Source organism: Pagrus pagrus (genome assembly GCF_965226575.1).
Source record: "Pagrus pagrus genome assembly, chromosome: 8".
Lineage (NCBI taxonomy): Eukaryota > Metazoa > Chordata > Actinopteri > Spariformes > Sparidae > Pagrus > Pagrus pagrus.
Window position 1 is genome coordinate 20,676,871 of NC_140192.1, and position 20,818 is coordinate 20,697,688.

Genomic DNA, 20,818 nt, shown 5'->3' on the forward strand with positions numbered 1-20,818 from the left:
GACAGGAGGACAGAAAGAGAAATACATCATAAATAAGTTTTATTTAATCTAGAAGTCTACCTGAAATCACTTTTGCTAAATTAAAACGGCAACAGAAATACAGCCTGTAACACACACTCACTGCATCAGAAACAGTTATACATCTCTAAAAGTGTTGATAATTGAACACAAAATGTTTCATACATTTAAGGCTTCAAAACTAAAACTCAGGACAGACTAAGCAACAGGGATTAAAAGGATAACAGGTGACACTCACAGCCGTCATGTCCAGAACAGGCGGCTCCACAAAGCGAGGGCCGAGGTTGTTGACAATTAAGGAGGTGACGCACACAGAGACACGGTCCTGACGCAGGAGCGCACAATCACCATCTTCTGGAACTGATTACATTTGGTCTCCCAATCACCCAGAAGGAAAACAGAGGGGAGGGGTAAAGCCAGTGAATAAAGCAGTGAAGGAGATGTATTATTATGATTATACGTATTGACAGTATCTGTAACAGAGGTGTTTGTTAACTGAATGCCACATTTGTGACCTCAGTGATTACGAATGAATGAACCCTAAGTGCTGGCTCTGTGACTAGACTCTCCAAGGGTTGTCTGATTAGAACAAGAAGGATGTGATGGCCTGATAAGTCAGTCCAGTCAGTCAGTTTTTTTTTATTGTTGGTGCCTTCTGATTCACCCAGAATTCAGCCCACTGCTTTTGACATGTGGTGATGTCACTCACACGGAAAAATTACAAAAACATTCAAACCTAGAGGTGCTGTTCAGCTCCACTGTGACCATATCTATCTATTTAGTTTCCTCATCTCAATGTTGCACATAATCTTCAAAATATAATCAAATTTGATTTAATATGACGCAGAGTACTGTGAGTCTGTTTGGTTGTCGATGTATTAGATAGCCCATCCTTAAGCCTCAGAGCAACCGTAAAATGGAGACTCACCTGCAGCTGCCAATGTGCCCTCGAGACAACTGCTCTCACACTACAAGAAAAATAAACAGATGGACACTCAAGGAAAGCACCTTACCGCCTACCGGAGAAATCCAAAAGGGCATCAAAAAGGTAACACCTACCTTCTGAATGGCACACAACAAACCGGCATCAAATCACAAAACAAGGCTTCCACATGGTGTATGTATCTCCTGAGCAACAGAAACCAGAGCAAAACACCCACGACTAACACAGGCCTGGTGAAAAAGCAGAGCCAAAACCAGCTTTTTCAACTAAAATGGCCTAAATGGACAAGCCCCCATAACACGACAAAAATGGGAGACAACACCATGTTTATCTTTTAAAAAACGCTTTATTAAACTAGATTCAAACATATTTAACTAAACTAAATCATCAAATTAATGTTTTTATTGAATTTTAATGTAATTATATGGGGTGTCGAATTCAGTAAGGTCAGTGGTGTACAATGTGCATGCGTGTGAAATGTGTGTGTGTTGTCGGATCTGAAAAAAAAACCCCAAAAAGGTTGAGCTATTTATTTGTTCAGGCTCATGACAAGAGCAGTCCCTCTCTTGACCCAGTGGTCTGGGTTTACTGCTCCGGATTTCAGCTCCACACAGACCACAAAAGAGGCTCGGCCTGCCCCGCCTGAACGCACCGGGAACAAGTAGCAGGGACACAGGTACATACCTACAGAGAGAAAGCGAAAGAGAGAGAGTTCAGACAGCAAAACCACAGGGCATGACATCACAAACAACATACAAACAGATGGAAATAAACAATAAACCAAAGATAATAAAAGTTACAATCAAACAAAGAAGTGTTTCAATAGAAAGAAGACGGACAGACGATTGGAGGAAGGATGTCCTTGGCAGAAGTTCTGAAACAACTCACCCCTGGCCCTCTTCTTGCGGTTTTCCACAGGTTTGAAGTGGATGGTGGGCATGGGACAGACCATCTGCATGGGTTCTGCTTCCACCAGACAGGAGTTCTTCTTGTCCCAACCAGCCCCCTCTAGGTACAAACCTCGGATGTATACTCCATCCTGGAGGGGGGAGAAGCAAGGGAAGGGAGGGAATTAGCAGACTAACAAGGAAGAAAAAGGTAGGGGGCAATCAGGAAGGTTTAAAACAAGAGAAAGATGGAGGCGAGAGGGCAGAAGGAAGGAGTGACCGAAGAGAAGGGGCAAAAACTGCTGTTGAGGAGAAGAGGGGCTGGAGGAGGAGGGACATGAGACAGGCAACTGGAAGAAAGAGAAAAGGAAGGAAGAGAAAAGGGAGAAAGGAAAGAAATAAAGATCAGTTTGGAAGGAAATATAGTCATAGAGATAAAAAGAAGAAAATGGGAAAGAGCACAAAAGGCAGGAAGGCCTGGAAGTGTGAAAAGGTTTTGGAGTAGTATAGGGAGGTAAAATAGAGAAAAAGGACAGAGTAGTGACAGGACATTCAGAAGAGTCTATACAGGAAAAAATAAGTGAGTGAGGAGTAAAGAGCTACAATGACAGCAATTCTGCTTCGTAAATGGAATTAAAGATTTGATGAATGGGAAGAAAACGGCGCAAGTGGTGTACTGCTTTGGCTGATTATGCGTTTTCAGCAATATTTGAGTTGACATGACAAATGTGATGGAAGGTGGCGGTGACAGCTGAAAGCAGAAAAGTGGTGTCTGTGGAAATCTATATGGAAATAGAAATGTGTGTCAAGGGACTCACCTTGGCCGGGTAAGGGAGGTTGCTGTCATCCACAGTGGACACTATAAACTCCCAAGACAGCGTGTCCACTGATATCTGCAAGGAGAGTTTCACACAATGTTAACGGTTGCTCAAAAGTCATATTGGAACAGATTTTTCAAATGACAGATATGAATAAATATCTATCGGATAAATTACTCAAGTTTCCTCGTGTACGGCATGAAGTGTGGTGGTTGTTGGCTGAGATTAATGTATGGACAAAAAAGAGCTTGGGAAAGGAGTGATGAGCCGGCAAACCAACACAAGGAGACCGCACTGTTAATCTGAAAACAATTGTTTCCCACTGTGGTTTAAGATGTGTATTATGTGTACTGTGAAAATTAAAACAAAAATAATTGTCAGTAAAAGGTTTGAACTCTCACGTTGTGCTGTCGAGCGTGGGACTGCAGGACAGCGGTGAGGAAACCGTGTGGAGAGGTGAAGCCGGAGAGCCAGAACAAGTCGGGTGGCTGGGTTGTCTCTGCCCAGTGTGCAAACTGATTGACTCGCTGGCAGAGATCCCTGGTCCATGCTGCCAGGGGCTTCAGTGAGGGGTACGCCTAGTGGACAGAGACAGAGAGAGACGGACATGGCTAATCTACAGTCATTTCATGCTCCCCAACTGTGGGAACAAGATAAGTTTAGTACAGTAGCATTGTGACTTTACATTGCCCTAAATTGGTGGACCAGGGTGGCCTTGGTATTCCTAATCTATCACTATATTATTATGCATTTGGTCTCAGGCATGTGGTCCTGCCCCGTTGCACAAAAATTCTGGTCTGCTGTATATGAGAATATCAAAATGATCCTTAAATTAGGCATCCCATTCTGTCCAAGCTTGTTTGTCTTGGGTGATCCTCTCCCTCTAAAATCCTTGTCTGCACCTCAGGCAGACTGGGTTCAGACATCCTCATGTTGGGGAGAAAACTTATCTTAACAGAATGGGAGGCGATCGCCTTACTGCCAGACTCAACTGGGTATTGTGGCTGCACACGAGGGCAGATAATAGATGGTGACTTCCTGAGGATCCAGTGGATATGCACAATAACAATTAAAAGGTTTACTCTCTTTATTCCTGAATGTCCTCCACTTACACTTACAGTAAGTGTAAGTGCATATAGTACAAAGCTGAAGCTTGTGCGTCAAGCAGTAGAGAAAAGATAACGAGAGAATAAATCCAGTCAAGGATATTTGTGTTCAACTTCTGCAGTCTCAAAAGAACATGTTTTGAAGGATTTGTGGTACCTTCTCCCACAGCGGTGGTACTCTGCCATCACAGATGCAGTTGAAGGTCTCCTCCAAACTAGATGACATCACCACTAAGCCTTTGATCCCCTTCTCCAGCTCCACCAGGGACAACCTAACACAGAAACACACACAGTCACAGCAACAAGCAACAAGCAGTCATTTATATTGTAGGTGTACACTGTAGGTGTTTCGTAGTCACCGCTTCCTGGTCTGTAACTTACAGGCTCGGATTGACCAGAGCTCATGAACTGCTCAACATAATTCTCTACAAACTAACACATGCAATTCATTTTATCTGGAAAACAGGCTAAAGTCTTTCCCAAGTTTCTTAATGCACAGCCCTCTTTTCATGAAGGAATTTAACCATTTCTACTTGATAACATAACACACACAGTCACCACCATCCCATTAGAAACTGTTGGTTTCAAAACACATACAAGCACACACACACACACAGTTCATACATGATGGTGTCCAGCAGAGAGGTGTATCTCTGGATCTCTTGCAGCAGGACCACATTAAGAGGTGTGGGGTTGCCCTGGACTAGCAACCTGGTGCCCTCATGGTTGATCAGTGATGGTATTTCATCACGTATGTCTGACAGCATCTCTAAAACCTGGAAGCACCAATGAAACGTTGTACAGAAGCAGATAAGACAGGTTATTTAATGCCATAAACAGTAATGACAATTAGATTTAAAGAGGGCAAAGAAGTTAGAATGTTCCAACCTTTAACTGAATGAAGATGCTAAAATTAACCTGAATACTCTACAGACTCTTTAATGGAGATGACGCTTGGCCCTGTATACTGCTCGATTATGTCGTAGATATAAAATTGTTGTTCTCATCCTACCCTGTGTATTTCCATTTAACTAGTGATCTCTGCCCTCCCCTCATCCACCTTGCTCCCCCTCACCTTATCTTCTCTACTGGGCGTGGCCCCCAAAGCAGTGGTACTGGTGACCTGGGGCTGCAGGGAGAGCAGGGTGTCGAACAGCGTCTTGGTTTCTGCCATCTGGCTTGCAATGTCGGCATTTGAGTGCTGGCCAAACACCTCAGGGTGCTCTGTGGACGGCAGCATGCGGATATATTCCTTGTACGAGGACTGGGGACCATCACAGGGGATGTAATAGGAGGATATGGTGGACAGCCTGACAGATAAAGGGCGTTGACAGAATGCAAAGTCAGTGATATACATTTATTGATGACATTTGGTACAATAATACATTAGAAAATTATCATGTATATAATTAGAATGTATATTCTCCAATCTGTAACACCTCATAATATATAAGTAGCTAATGCTGGACATATGCATATAACCTGTCTTACTAGAAAGATAGCTATCAGAGGCTGGAGGATATCGCATCTTCATTTGACTTGTTTCATTACTTTGGACACACTGTTTTAATGGCAAACAGCTTTCAAGGACTTTTGGAACACAGTGTTTTTCCCTCATAATCCACAACGCAGACAGTATTTTCATCTCATCTACTAAACTTTGATATAATAATGCACGTACAGCAATGAAACAAACCCTCACAATATAAATGACAAAGAATCTACTTTAAGTAACTCAGTAGCAGCGTGTACTCTAATTTATACTGCTTGTGTGAGTGTGTATTTGTGTTACAGTGTCTCTTACTTGAAGGAGGGCTGGTTTATGGCAGCATCACAGAAGTAGTCATTGATGTATGTGGTTAGAAGACGTCTGTCCCACTCATCCGTGACATGACCTCCATAGTTGACCTCGGCAATGAGGTACTTGAGTGCATCCCAGGGAATCTCCTTGTATTCATCCAGGTACAGTCTCAGCAGACTCTCACTCACCTAGAGGGGCATGAAGACGATTATTTGAACAGACTGACTTTGAAATGCAAATGGAAAGTCAAAATTCTCTGTAGACAGGAACAGTATAAATAGACTGGAGAGGAGGTGATGTTAACAAATGCAAAAAATGGGATTCAGTGGCATACATTTTAACTTAACTGTCATTACTTATTAGTCTAACTTTCCAGATCAGATTTTTTACAATTTTTAAAATAAAGCTACATAATGAATAAATGGTAGAGGTCAATGATACAGTTAAGACCAACCCTAATTGTTTCAAATTAATCAGGTACTATACACCCACTCAGGCAGCCCAATTATTATGCACTTTATGATTTCTTCTCATTTTTCATATTGTATTGAGTCTGGACTCAAGCATCATCGTCCACAACCAGACACATTACATCTTAATATAATGGATTAAAGCCCTTCCAGTGCCATCACTGTGACGTACTGAAAAGATACAATCTACTGAGCTTTGAGAGTTTTACTAATTTTTGTATTCTCAAATTAACTTTCAAATCTATCAGAGTAAATGCCGTCTAAAAAGCAAACCAGAGCTATTTGTACATTGATGTATATGTGTATTGAAGTATTGTTTTATTGTGTATTGCGGTTTTATGATACTGATGACTATATTTTCATTATACTGTAAATGTAGAAGCCCAACTAGGGACAAGTTTTGAAAATTAGCAACAGCTATAAACTCTTTGCAGCACATCAGTTGTGGAACTAAAACTGCATCGTCCCTATTAAATAAAATTAAAAGAAACTAACAAAAACATTCTAGTTAATCAGTCATTTCTGTCAAAACCACAACTCCATCCTGATTATCTTGACCGCATGATTCAGTCGTCACCATCAACATCTTCACTGGAATGAACAAGAGAGTTTCTATTTTTGCTCTGTTTTTTCTAACATCTTTCACTGATTCCTTCGGTAACGGACAAGGTCCTGACCTCAAAGTCAGAATCGTTGAAGCCATAGACAATGTTCCAGCCCAGCTGTAAAAACTTCTTCCTTTCCAGCAGGATGCTGTGAAAAAAGCAGAGGGAAAAAAGCAGCTTCTTGTAGAAGGCGGGTCTTGAGCAGCTGTTGAACTGATCCTCTGTCACCAGTTGGTACAGATGCTTCATGTTGGCTTTCACACCCTGAGGACAACAGGGGGTGGTGTTAACACTGTGGAGGCTGTTACGTGTTAGATGTATATCTTACTGTATGTGTAAGTAAATAAAACTCAATGTACAAAGAACTTCCATGTAAGCGTGTTGGCATGTAGATCATGTACAGTATATACAGTTTGCCTGTAAAGTAGATATCTCAAGTATGGAAATCTGTATGCACCTTTGGCGGTTCAGTGGATATCTTGATGCCGGCCTGCAGGACCGTAATGGGAAATTCGGGATGTGGCGCAGAGCTGAGCCAGAGTCTGAAGTTTGGATGGGGCTTCTGCACCTGTAGCTGCTCCACCAGCTTGTCCAGCTCAGGCATCCATGAGAGAGAGAGGTGGCAGTTGGCAAGAAACACCCAGTGACCTGGGCAGAGAAAAAGATAGCTAAGCTGATATAACTTGTTTAGATTTGGTACATCATGTTTAGTTGGCTTTGTGTCCTTGGGTAATCTTGGAGTGACCATGAGAGGAAGAAATGCATAATTCCAAGTACACCTTGTAAAGAACAAGTGACTTAAGAAAGTAACAAAAACAGCCGCGGGTGAATAAAATAACAATGAATCTGAGACAGAATAGAAGGTAGAAAGACAGAGCAAAGATGGTGTTTTACCATTCTTGATGCCCTCCTCTATCATGGTCTTGGCGATGGGAGCCTGTCCCTGGCCCAGAGAGAGAGCACGGAAGTGAGCACTCATGCCAGATGCTTCAGCCAGCTGCAGCAGGGCTCCTGTGGGATCCACCCCAGGAGACAGAACAAAGATCAGAGGAGTCCTGCTGGTGGATTCCTCCACAACCTGGGTAAGGGCCAGAGAAAGTGAGAATGGATGAGCCAACATGGGTAACTTACTTGACACCTTACAGAAACACTGAGATGGGCTTTGTGAAATTGAGTTTTCAAGTCAGCTACAGTTATATCTAATCACACAAGTTAAATGCAAAAACATTTGTTTCGTTCACATTTAAGGCTTCAAAACTTAAACTGAGGACAGAAAAAGCAATAGGGATTAAAAAGATAACAGATGACACTCACAGCCTTCATGTCCAAGACAGGCGGCTCCACAAAGCGAGGGCCGAGGTTGTTGACAATTAAGGAGGTGACGCACACAGAGACACGGTCCTGACGCAGGGAGCGCACGATCAGCATCTTCTGGAACTGATTACATTTGGTCTCCCAATCACCTAGAAGGAAAACAGAGGGGAGGGGTAAAGCCAGGGAATAAAGCAGTGAAGGAGATGAATTATTAACATGATGTGGAATATTAGGAGAGTTGAAAGTTAAAAGGGGGGGTTAACTGAACAACAAATACAATGAGGGGAAAGGCTGAAAGAAGTATAAAGCGCTTCTGAGGTAATGCTTTACAAAATAATGCTTCTGAGGTAATGCTTAAGTCACTGAATATTCAAAGTCTAGCTCATAGATGGAGTTCCTGAACTGTTTTCCTATAACAAAGTGACCTTGTATCCTTGAAATTAAACACAAAAACGCCATCTAATATGCCCACAGATTCAGTCTGGGCATTCTTGTCTTTGTTGAAGTCATATAACATGTCAAATAAGCTGGACTACTCTACTATGAAGCCATGGTTTGGTGTGCAAACACTAAACAGCATCTATGTTGTTGGAAAGACCAGTCTCTTTTTATTACGTTTTTTTACGTTATTACGTTATTTATTGATATATTCTTTGGGGATTTAATTGGAGGACGACCCACTTCCTCTGTAGATTTAAAAGGGTATATTTAAGGTAACGAAAACACAACGATTTTTAATATCAGGTGATTATACACTAATGAAAACTTTATGAATATTATATTCCATTTCTGACCCTAAATCCCTCTAAATCTTACACAGTTAAAATAACCTCAGTTGTCACAAATCTTTAGAGGGATATGACGCCTGTACACCCACACCAATCAAATACAGAAAGCATTTTAAGGTAATACACTCTCTATTGTCACAGTGTTACATACTTATATACACAGCCATACAGCCACCCTGTAAGTGTATGATTTGTTTTCATAGTTCTTACTGGGAAGAATTTTCTTCAGTAACACAATACAAAAGAAAAATAAATCCTCCACACACAGACACACAAACCTGGTAGTGTGGCTTTCTCTGGCTCAGTGCTTGTGAACCAAAGCTTCCAGTGTCGGGGGTACTCTTCAAAGGAGACCATGATGCCGTGGAAATCGGGCAGCTTATCCAGCTCTGTGATGTTGTCCCAGCTGCTGTCTGCCAGCCAACTGGTACAGGGGTTGTCCATCGGACCCTTCTTATTAAGTAGCTAGAATCACACCCATCAATTTATCAGGAATCAAACTCTGCTTCCATCAGTGTACCAATAACCAATCCCACTAATAGATCAATGATACAGTATCAGACCTGACCCAGGTATGTCAACACAATGCACTGGTGAAGAAGGTAAGTTGTGAGAAAAATCTCCCAATGGCTATGGCAAGTTTGGGGAAACACATTGTCTTTGAGGGGAAGGATTACTTCTATATGGCTCAGCATTTGATTACAGAATGTCTTTTGGGTCATTAAGCGTTCTCTATGCTTATATAAAAGGTTGTATCTTGTTGGATTATCTCAAATCAAATCAAGCAAAAAGAAGATGTTTGTGTGTGTTCTGTGTTTTCTTACGAGTCCTCCTCGGAGGAAGAAGTTGTACTCATCCATGTTGAGTTTGCCAGCCACCTCCAAGATTTTGGCATACATCTGGAAGCTGAAGAGCAGTTTGTGGACCTCAAACAGACCAAGACATGCGTACCTGCAGAGGAAAACACACTGAGTTACTGTAGCTCAAGTAACTCCACAGACGAAGTTAATGTTTTTGACTGATAACACCATCAAAAAAATGGCAATTTGTAAACAAACTGGTAAGTTAGGACATAAACGTCTTCATCAAGGACACTGTCGCTTGCTGCTGTACCATTAAGGTCTGTGACACTACAGTATGTTTCAGTTCAAGGTAACTTTTGGGGTAACATACACCTAAAAAAAAAGCTCTTTTTCACTTGTTCAGTATTTGGATATTTGCATTATTTGCACAGGAAACAGAACAGGTTGTCCACTAAATGCAGGGTTGGTGGTTTAATAACTGGCTCCTCCAGTCCACCTGTAAAAGTGTTGCTGAGCAAGACACTGGGGCAACTTATAAAGCCCCTTTTCCTTTATGCAGCCCATCCATCTATTTCACGCAGCATACTTGAACAGCTTGGTTGTACATCATAAATAAGAGTATTGATCTTTCTCTGTCTGTACAAAACCTTATATGACTGGAATTCACTTGACCCACAAATACCTGCATGAACACATGGCTTATAAAAAGAGATCTCTTGCTGCATCCTTGCTTACTTGTATACTGCGTATGTGTGGTAGTCATTGAGGTTGGTAATCCTTTCCTCCAGGTTGTGGCTGCGCTTGCTCTTTTTTATGCTGAGAGTGAACAAGTTAATGTAGGCATCCAGTGAGAACTGGTACATCGGGTCAATGCGGACCATGTCATTTAGGATGAAGAAGAGAATAGAGGCCCGTTGGGCACATGGGCGGTAGGCCTATTAAGAGAAATTAAATTTCATTAAATATGTCGTCTAAAATGAATAAGAAATGCATGTCACAATTTTCCACAAAAACCCCAGTGATAGCTTATACTTACTTTGTCTTACTAATGGTCCAAAACATAAAAGGTATTTAATTTATTATAAAATCCCCTCAGAATCACTTCATCTATACACCTGACCTCTCTAGCAGAGTCGAGCTTGATCTTGGTCTGTTCACTGCTCTTCAGCTGCTCTGAGACCTCAGTGGCTGTCCCTTTGCTTGTCTGGAGGGTGTTCACCAGCTGCACATCATCCAGCAGTGAGCCAGTCGCCTCATTCAGCAGCCTGGTTGAGCAGACACACGTGCACAAATACATTTTAAATAAATCTATGAATATAAATCCAACAAAACACTGCCACACTGCTTACTAAGCATGATAGAAAAAGAAGAAAGAAAAACGCATAAGGGTTCACATACATCAGAAAATGAAGTTTAAAACTGCTTGTTATAAAAATGAGTCACATAATCCTGCAAAGCAGCAGCAAGGAACTTTCATTCGACTACTAATAATATGTGATAATAATATATGTATGAAAAATGTGAAAGGTGACAGTTTCCAAAACAGTCAGCTCAACAACCTGAGGATCTCATCCTCTAGCTCCTGCAGGCTTTTCTTGCCAGAGGCAATGCTGATCAGCAGAGTGTCCATCTGTCCCTCTAGCTCTGGACGCTCCTTACCCACAACAATTCCCAGTAGCTGGGCTTCCAGACCCTGCACACACACAAACAGACAATTAAAGGCAGCAGCTCATACTCTCAAACTGTACCTGCACACAAATGAGGATACACACACTGGTAGAGTATCAGAGTAACATAGACAATAGGGAACTAGAGGCAAAACATGTAGAAGACACAAACATTCACAGATATACAGTCTCACACACACACACACACACACACACACACACACACACACACACACACACACACACACACACACACACAGACCTGCTCCTTGATAGCGAAGTTTACTATGTTGGTCTTTGTAGAAATCTCTGGTGTGTAGTGGGGGTTAGACAGCTTGGTGGTGATGTACAAACGAAACTCTGGATTGTACTCCACCTCCTTATCACCTAGCTTCAACAGCAGCCTGCCACCTAGAAAACCATGCACGCAAATGTACACCCACACACACAATGAGTTAGCTGACTGTTTTCTTCAGAAAAATAATTTGTGAATTTCTGTGTGTGTGTGTGTGTGTGTGTGTGTGTGTGTGTGTGACCTTTGTGTGTCAGAGACTTCTTAAAAAGTGGGTTGAGAGAAGGCTCCAACTCCTCCTCGACATTTTGTAGCAAAACTGGATTCCCACACTGGATTGCGTTCTCCAGTACCTGCAGGTAGTCTGGCATCTGAAAGTCTATTACTTTGAGACCCTGCACATGTGGACAGGAGGACAGAAAGAGAAATACATCATAAGTACGTTTTATTTAATCTAGAAGTCTACCTGACTCATCATCAGTCTCTTTTGCAAAATAAAAACGGCAACAGAAATACAGCCTGTAACACACACACACATACAAACTGCATCAGAAACAGTTAGACAACTCTAAAAATGATAATTATTAATTATTATTAATTTGAGAAACAAAATGTGAAATACTGATTACTATTAGCTGTTAATATACTGATTTATTTGTTGAATTCAAATGTATTCCCGTCATGTATGGAACACCTTAAACACAAATCTGTTTTTCCTACATAAACACTTAAATATACAATATTTATGATTGTTCCAGAAATGTAACCTTCCAAAATTAATGGTTAATACCAGTCACTCAGTTTTAATCAGGACAGGATTGGCTGAGTCAAGACTTACTCTCACCATCTCCATATTCTTGATCCACTTCAGAGCTTGGCCTTGAGGATCCACTATCAGCGGCCATCTTGAAAGAAGGAAAAGACATAAAACAAGTCAATATAGCCAAATCCAAATCCAAGAAATACAAACCCAAATGCATTTTGACCTAATTTGTTTACTGTTACAGCAAATGGCATCCACATGTACTGACCGGTTTCCCTGAGTAATGATAACTCCATTCTCAGTAGAGAATGCATCAGTGGGCAGGCCCTGAATGTTCCAGTCCCTCACGGCTATAGGCTTCGACAGAAAAACTGCAAAACTGAACCCTGGTGTGCATGGGATCTCTAAGTCCTGTAACTGAGGAGAGCATACACGGAGTGCAAACACAAAAGAAAGACAGACAGTAGGAAAAAAATATGGGTTAAACATTGGAAATACAACCATAAATTCATAAACAATTTAACATTTTAAGAGGACACTTCTCCTTCAAGACTTGCTAGTAGAAGGAGAGAAAGTAAAGGGCCAAACCCAATGAAAGTGTCTGACACTTCACGTTTTGAAGTGGCTAAACGTGCATCAAAAGCATTATGAGGTGCATGAAACTTACTTGACACTTGGGTTTGACACATTTTCCATGTGTCTACGTTTGTGACAGCCTTTCTATGAAGATGAACATCACTAACATGGATTAGCGACAGCATCGATATTAGCATGGACAAGCTGATATTAGCAGGGATAGTGAAAGCTATCACTCAAACAGAAGGTTTTCTTGTGTATTGAGGAGCTGCAGAGTTTATTCATGGTCAAACTGTGACCTGTACTGTACATTAACTGCCATTAGAAAACTTCTCTGCTAAATTTCCCCTTTGCTCCGGTCACAAACACAGGTCTGCTCTGAACACAGTCACGGTAGCTATCTCGCTTTCTTGAAGCAGCCAAGCTGTTTTTATGATCTCTATTGGAGGAGGACGTATGACTCCCAGATTCTACTCATCTAGTCATACGACATCACTCTGTGTTAGCAAAAAAAATAATTTTGTGACTTTGAGCGCAAAATTAAATTATTTGTCCAAAAATATTTGCGAACAGCGTGGCTCATCAACACACAATACCCTGGAGGGGGGGCTTTAAATCTGATGCCATTAGTGCGCCATTGGATCAACTATCGCTTTCAGTGAATGTGGGCAAGCTTTTAACTATGCATGTGTCTCACCTCTTTCATCCAGATGGCAAGCAGCTCATCTCTATAGTTTGAAAGGAAGGGTCCCATGTAGGCCAGGTAGGATGCTGCTAACAAACAGTCTCCTACCAGGTACCTCATGTTTTCCTCAAGACCCTGCAACACAAACAAACACACACACACACACACACACACACACACACACACACACACACACAAACACACACACACAAATTACATATGTATGCCTGTGTGCACCTACACAGATGTTGGCTTGAAACGACCAAATTTAGGTCAAAGCAGATGAAGGATTATTATTTTTGTTGTGTATGTGTATGGCCTACAGGTAGTCTCTCCTCCCAGCGGACCCTCTCTCCAGCAAGTTCAGTCACCAGTTTGTCAGCTTGGTCCAGTCTCTCCTCCATCTCCTGGGATTTCTTGCTCAATCTCGTGTTCATTGCCAACTTCTCACCGCGCTGCTTTTTCAGCTGGTCTATCTTCTCCCCCACCTGCACAAACACAAAGACACACACAAAGCATTATAATAAATCATTAAAATTATCTTGTCATATTGTACATTGGACTAATCACAATGCTGCTTTTTTTTTTTTTTCACACTCATATACAGACTTGACTTCCTAGATGTGCTGGATTCCATACCTCTCGCAATTCTTCCTGAGCCTCAGCCAGTGCAGATTGTTTCTCTGCTAGTTGGGCTGTGGCAGTGTTCAGTTGGGCCCGCTTTGGCGCCATCATCCCGTAGATGCACCCATAAACCTGGATGAAAAGTGTAAATATCCAAGGATTTAGATTTCCCTTTTTTCCTGTTCATGTAACAATTTAACAAAAAGGAGCCTCATTGTTTTGTGATTTCTCCCTTACTGCTAAGTGCATTGCTGCTATGCGGTACAGTGGGTTTGTTAGTACTATAATCTGCGTGCATAAGAAATTATTAAAACAATTATTTATTACAAATTATTATGTGCACTTGTAAGTTTTTGCTGATTGTTCCTATCTGTAAGCGGGCGTGTGTGTGTGTGTGTGTGTGTGTGTGTGTTTGTGTGTGTGTTCAAGTGTATGTTACCTCCATGGCTCTGACCCACATGCAGAGGGACTTTGCAGCCAGTGACACTTTGCCAATAATGTTTGGATGGAAGTCTACCTGTCTGCAGTACTGACCAACCTTCTTCAACACACTGTCCGATATATTGTCCTTGTCAAAATTAACCAATGTTTTGATGAAGTTGGAGTCTCCTGCCAGAAACAATTCAAAGTCACATAGGTCAGAAAACCAAGAAAATCGTTTTTTAACCCAATTGCTCTTATATGTGGCTTTCATTTTGATACATTTCTGAAGAACCATTGCTTTCAAAGGGAAAAGGTGCCATCCTGTTTTAAACCTTTGTTGTATCTACGACACGTGCGCTGCCATTGAATGCTCAGCAGAGGAAAAAAAAAAGGAGAGTACCGCAGTGCCAAATTATATTAAATAACCCTTTTGAATTTGTGATAATCTGGTTGATATTACCAAACTAAAGTCTGAGTGTGTATAAAGAGTGTGTTTAATTTGCCCTAAAAGGTACAGTGTGTAATATGTAGTGGCATCTAGCAGAACAGACTTGGCAGAAATGGAATATAATATTCATAAGTATGTTTTATTTAGTGTATAATCACCTGAAAATAAGAGTCTTTGTGTTTTCATTACTTTAGAATGAGCCGTATATCTAAATAGGGAGCGGGTCTCCGTCCACAGAGGTCGCCATGTTGCACCGCCATGCTTCTACAGTAGCCCAGAGTAGACAAACCTGGCACTAGTGAGGGCCTTTCACATTTCGCTGCTAATGGTACAAAACCTAGATAATGTACAATTTTTATTAGCAGTACATTAGTCTCACTGAAAAGAAATGCCGCCATGTATAACGTAAAATTTTAGCACACTGTAGCCTCAGTTTGTGCCTCTCAAAGAGCTGGTGGTAACGTTGCGTTAGCAAGATTTATTTAGATTTATTATTCCAACACATGGAGCGATAACTAACAAAGATATTTAGGGCTGGGAGTCAAAGTATGACTTTAAGTCCACTCATCACCAAGTTGTTTTTAGTTATAACCTATAGTTTTATAGACTAAATAACTAAATACATCTTCACCTCATCACTTGAATTAGTAGAAATACTCAACGCTGTTGTGGACGAGTCCATATTTAGAAAGTTAGTTTCTTGTCCGTGAGGGCCACCATAGCTTCTGGAGCATATTCAGAAAGGGAGAGGTGAGCACAGGAGTGTTGCAATCTGGAATCTCACCGCTAGATGCCGCTAAATACTCAATATATTAAACACTGTACCTTTAACTACCTGTACTTCAGTTTTCCTAATTACTTTGTTTATTTATCAAACTCTCTTTCAACCATTTGTAATCTCTGCACTGTTCCTCACCCAGCTGTCTCTTTGCCTCTGCCCAGGAAGGCTCTTTTCCCAGAAGGGTCATCACAGCCTGCATCACTGTCTCCACTTGTACTGGGGGACGGCCATACGACTGAATCTCAGCCAAGTCCTTCTTGTTCAGAGACTCTAAAGCCTATGCGCAAAAAGAGGTAAAATAAAGTAAAGTTAAAATTACCAATGGTCAGAGTGACAGGCAGGATTATAGCAATCAGCAGGACAGAGATCTACCTTCATGGCCTCTTCCAGGGCAGGCAGGGCCGCTTCCAGGTCTCTCTGTGCACTTTCAGCCATGGTTTTACACTGTAACTCTTCCGCTCTGATGTGTTCACTGTTCACAGTCACCACCTTAACACAAACACACACAAACAATGTGTCATTGACTGATACATGCCTCTTTCCTATGAGCCAACTACCACACAACCATCTAGACATAAACCACAGATGTAAATTTGTTCTAATCCAATATGATCATTGGGTAAGTCAGGTGGATGTGAACCATGTAAGTGCATTAATAAACTACTACTTTTCAGTTCTACTTTTACATCTTAATAATTTGTGTACATGTTAAGGTGTAAGTGGTGCTTACCCTCTGCTGCTTGTCAGCCTCAAACGTCTGCTGTAAAATTACGGCCAGGTACTCGTCGCACTGGCTCTGGAACTCGACCACCTGCTTCTTGGCCTCCTCCAGCTCTACAGACATGGCCTCGACCTTCTCCTGTGTGTCATTGATCTTGAAAAGGCCGTTACGCAGCTTGCTCACCTGTTCCGTTAGTTCACTGCATGTCTCTGCCATCAGCCTGGATGGACGCACAAAAACACAATCAGATGATTGACAATGTTATTGTGATTGACAGACATGTAGTGAACTGAATACAGATACAGGGCAATTAGCCACAGAGGGTTAGTACAACTTGAAGTAGTTGAGGACAGATGGCAACTGTAAAGTGAATATCTTCTAAATTAGTCAGGTTAGTTTTATGCTTCTGCTTGATCTGATTTAGCTCTAATCTGATACATGTAACACCCAAACTACCCAAACCAACACACCTAATACATGTGCTACAGCAGGACCAGCATGGTGTATCTGCATTAACCAGCTACATGACCCTAAAGACACACAAGAAAAGGAGAAAGTCTGAAGGTGCCTACTTCTTGTATCCAGACACCAGCTTCAGGTAGTTGGTGGCTGTCACATAATTATGTCTCCGCAGCTCCAACTTCATCCTTTTGGACACCTGTGCTACCGACTGGTGTATGGTCACAAAGGCACTGGCAACCTTTGTTTGGATCTACAACATCATGCAACAAATATGAAAATTATGATATGACATTCAAACACAACAAATGCAACTTCAGGAGTCAGATTATTTATTATTTATCTATTGATATGAGGATTAATTTAAGTGTCATAACAGGGTCAGTGCAGTTCACAGCTAAAGTTTAAAGTTTAAATGTTTGTTTTCTAAACTTCTAAACTTGAGATTGTCTACAGACAAAAATGATGACCAATTTGTGTTTTAGCATTGCTGCCATTCGTGTGGTGGCAACTCAGTGTCTGCTGCTGCCTCCTTACAGTGTCAGCAGAAGATATAGCTTATTATTTATTATAATTAAAGATGTTAAAAGACAGCGGCCCCTAGTTTAGCAATCATAAATCATTCAGATTTTACATATTAGACATTGGTTACAACAACCAGAACAGATAAGAGAGAAATGGAGAAAAAAAATTTTTTCCAACATATTTCAAGTGTTTTTTATTATTATTTGCGTGGCAACAAAATGTCAACGTAGCCTAAACATTACTTACAGAGGGTCAAAATTACAATAATAATAATATTAATTAACAAATAATGATTAGAATATTCTTGATCCACTTCTGGCAAACATATTTTACCTCTGCACGCCTAGGGAATCTATGTGAAGTGTCTGGTCTCGGGCAGGGGCACTCTTCATAAAGTAAAGGCTTGTGTATTTCTTATTTATGTGAGAATCACAGGGTTAAATGGGCAATGGTTTGAAAGTTCAAAGTCAAGTACCCACACTGTAAAACATGTGTTACGTGTGAGTGATTGCATTCCTCACCCCCGGCAGAGAGCCCAGCTCCAGTCCATCCAAGAACCTCTTAGCTACCTCCAGCAGAGCATCTCTTGGCCACTCACAAAACCAGTCAATGGAGGTGCAGTTGACAAGCGCTGGGTACTGGAGGAGGCGTTTCCTGTGGGCAAAAAAAAAAAAAAATTGTCTTTAGTTTTAGACCATCAAGTATATTATTAAACTGTAAAATATCCTGCCTTCATTAAATTACTTTGTCACAAGTGTCTGATTACTATATACTGTATGAGGGATCACTGCAAAGGATCTGTTAACATCGATTAATATATTACACTTTTTACCCCCTAATATCGGTTTCAGCATAGTCCCCAAAAATCGGGTATAGGTCAGACTCTAATTTAAACTGTGTTATTTTTCATAAATGTCTTTCAACAACAAGAGCAAACAGGATTCTCAAAAACATGAGAGAAGAAAAAAAGAGTAAGGAGGAATATACTGTGAACAAGGATATATTGTGGGACACACTGTGCTACAGGAAACAGTGACAGAACCTACCTGAAGGCCTCCCCGACTGGGCTCATACAGAGAACTATGTGCAAGTTGCTCCTGACTCGCTCTATCAGGTATCTGAACAAGGAGTCTGGAGTCTCTGCCACGTTGTCTTTCCTGGCAGACTCTGACAGAGAACTGCATAACTATAGGTACAACAACAACAGAAACATGTTCTGACAATTAGAATTAGGATTTAACTGACATGAGACATGTTTTTAACATTGACATACAAGACAGAGAAACTGAGAAAATAAGCAAAATGTTAAATGTGCTGCTTTGACAATTAAACCTTTCCCAGCAAAGGTTTCATTAATTTCACAAAGGAAAACACCTATGTTGGTGTTTTATATAGTATAGTATAGTAGTCTATAGTAAGTTGGTAAAACCTCAGACTAGATGATTGAGTTCATTTAAACCACCAGTTTGTTACCTGCTGACTTATATATAAATAAATAAAAAAATAAATAATGCAAGTATGCACATAGACATGAAAATAAGTTGGACAAACAGGAGGTCAAAAATGATTTGACGACAATACAGACCTCAACAAACTCATCTTGCTTGTAGAGGTTAGGCACCTCTCCAGAGCTCAGGATGTTATTTATGTCCTCGAGGAAGGATTCAACTACAATCTGCGTGTCGTTGAGCAGGAAGACTGTGGGCTTGTTGTCCACACCAGTCAGATGATATAGCTTTTTGATGTCTGAGAGCCAAGATAGAAAAAACACTGACTGTAATGTAGCTGAGGGGATGAGAGGAACTAATTTTACAAAGCCAGAGGTAATTCATCACAAATTTTATTTCCATCTTTGATTCAAAGTTTCCTTGTTTAAATTTCCAGAACAAAGAGTTATTTGCATATATTATATATATTTGAATGTAAATGGAGTGTGTTTTATCTCACCTTCTCTAAACTCCTGTTTGCGGTACTGCTTGGTGATTTCCACCTGGAATACCTGGTATTTACAGATAGAGGCTGCCATTTTAGACAGGCTTCGTCTGCCAGAGCCCCCAACACCAACCAGCAGCATGTTGCCCCTGGGCTGACTGATCACACGTACTGCACGGGTTACTGTGGAGGAAACACGAAAACATTATGCAAATCCTTCATTTACAAGATCCTTGTAAAGTGTGGCTTGTGCAAATGACGTGACAAGTGTTTCTTACTATTATTCTGGTACTTTGTCCCAACATCTGCTTACGCTGGTAGAACATTATTACTTTGCATGTGACAAAATCTAGTTTTTTTTATTTACACTACCTGTGTGCAATTTGACATAGAGTATGGTAATAATATTGTCTGTGGAATAAGGGCAAAAACTGATATTTTCCAGTCACAACAGCACTGGCTGGTAATGTTTTCACTTCCTGAGTCTGTGAGAGTGTGTGTCACTATGGCAAAATGTAGTCTTGGTGACACCTGCCATTAATATATCTGTCTGTCTGTCTGTGAACAGATTTTTGTTTGTGCATGTAAACGTGGTCATTGAGAGAAGTCTCTGGCAAACAGTGAACACAGCAAAGACACACCAGTACAGCAGATGAGGATTTCTGTAGTAGAATTTTATGCATGCTGTGTTGTCCGTTTAAATCGGTGTCCAAGAGTGCGTGTGGATAAGTGTGTTGTGTTCTCAGACGCACTGTGTTCAATGGCATCTTGGAAGAGCACCAGGCTCATGGGAACTACACCAGGTGTCATGTTGTAGTCCTCCAGCTGGGTTTCCATGAACTCCTTGAGAGCCTTCATATCCTGTAGGTCTTTATACACACTAAACTCGCTCAGGAAATCACCTGAAACACACAAAAAGAACAATAACTGGGATGAAGAAGTACACTTTCACATCTTTATCAGTTTCATAATGCTTGAACGACAGTCCCTTACCAATCCACTATCGTATCTGTAAGATTATTTTACACTCACTAGTGAGACATTGTCCTTGCTATGTGCATGTATGTGTGTGTGTGTGTGTGTGTGTAATAATAAATGTACCAAATACTGGCGGTTGTTTGTTTGGGCAGATGTTGTGGAATGTGAGGCCAAAGAGTGAGCCCAGTTTTTCCCCCAGCAAAGCAACAAAGGCCTCCATGTCACTGTGATCGACAAGCCGGTCCGAGAAAACCCTGAAATCAACAACAAAACACATTATCCAGCATGTACACAACAAAAGTACCTGTACTTTTTGGCTAATGTGAAAACAAAGTAGAAAGCCATTTACAATTGGATACATCCTAGCCATCAGCTAAGAGACAATGATGTA

The 20,818-nt window shown here is 41.0% G+C and overlaps 1 protein-coding gene across 1 annotated transcript in view; it reads right to left on the bottom strand.

The window, feature by feature from the left end:
• Positions 1 to 1,476: 1,476 nt before the first annotated feature.
• Positions 1,477 to 20,818, bottom strand: part of LOC311261286 (dynein axonemal heavy chain 2-like) — a 49,471-nt gene continuing 30,129 nt past the window's right edge. Inside the window, exons 46-80 of the mRNA XM_084359785.1 lie at positions 20,551 to 20,681; positions 20,202 to 20,351; positions 19,465 to 19,632; positions 19,103 to 19,263; positions 18,564 to 18,703; positions 18,039 to 18,171; positions 17,106 to 17,245; positions 16,543 to 16,753; positions 16,185 to 16,301; positions 15,948 to 16,089; positions 14,600 to 14,769; positions 14,176 to 14,292; positions 13,860 to 14,024; positions 13,549 to 13,671; positions 12,544 to 12,692; positions 12,357 to 12,417; positions 11,757 to 11,907; positions 11,483 to 11,631; positions 11,113 to 11,246; positions 10,674 to 10,818; positions 10,289 to 10,488; positions 9,575 to 9,701; positions 9,029 to 9,215; positions 7,963 to 8,111; positions 7,543 to 7,726; positions 7,106 to 7,296; positions 6,721 to 6,912; positions 5,577 to 5,761; positions 4,848 to 5,082; positions 4,397 to 4,548; positions 3,930 to 4,044; positions 3,068 to 3,244; positions 2,667 to 2,741; positions 1,850 to 2,000; positions 1,477 to 1,645 (exon numbers count right to left, since the gene is read on the bottom strand). Of these exons, the coding sequence (XP_084215911.1) occupies positions 1,491 to 1,645; positions 1,850 to 2,000; positions 2,667 to 2,741; positions 3,068 to 3,244; positions 3,930 to 4,044; positions 4,397 to 4,548; positions 4,848 to 5,082; positions 5,577 to 5,761; positions 6,721 to 6,912; positions 7,106 to 7,296; positions 7,543 to 7,726; positions 7,963 to 8,111; positions 9,029 to 9,215; positions 9,575 to 9,701; positions 10,289 to 10,488; positions 10,674 to 10,818; positions 11,113 to 11,246; positions 11,483 to 11,631; positions 11,757 to 11,907; positions 12,357 to 12,417; positions 12,544 to 12,692; positions 13,549 to 13,671; positions 13,860 to 14,024; positions 14,176 to 14,292; positions 14,600 to 14,769; positions 15,948 to 16,089; positions 16,185 to 16,301; positions 16,543 to 16,753; positions 17,106 to 17,245; positions 18,039 to 18,171; positions 18,564 to 18,703; positions 19,103 to 19,263; positions 19,465 to 19,632; positions 20,202 to 20,351; positions 20,551 to 20,681 (5,332 nt within the window). The 3' untranslated portion in view covers positions 1,477 to 1,490. The remainder of the gene's footprint in view (positions 1,646 to 1,849; positions 2,001 to 2,666; positions 2,742 to 3,067; positions 3,245 to 3,929; positions 4,045 to 4,396; positions 4,549 to 4,847; positions 5,083 to 5,576; positions 5,762 to 6,720; positions 6,913 to 7,105; positions 7,297 to 7,542; positions 7,727 to 7,962; positions 8,112 to 9,028; positions 9,216 to 9,574; positions 9,702 to 10,288; positions 10,489 to 10,673; positions 10,819 to 11,112; positions 11,247 to 11,482; positions 11,632 to 11,756; positions 11,908 to 12,356; positions 12,418 to 12,543; positions 12,693 to 13,548; positions 13,672 to 13,859; positions 14,025 to 14,175; positions 14,293 to 14,599; positions 14,770 to 15,947; positions 16,090 to 16,184; positions 16,302 to 16,542; positions 16,754 to 17,105; positions 17,246 to 18,038; positions 18,172 to 18,563; positions 18,704 to 19,102; positions 19,264 to 19,464; positions 19,633 to 20,201; positions 20,352 to 20,550; positions 20,682 to 20,818) is intronic.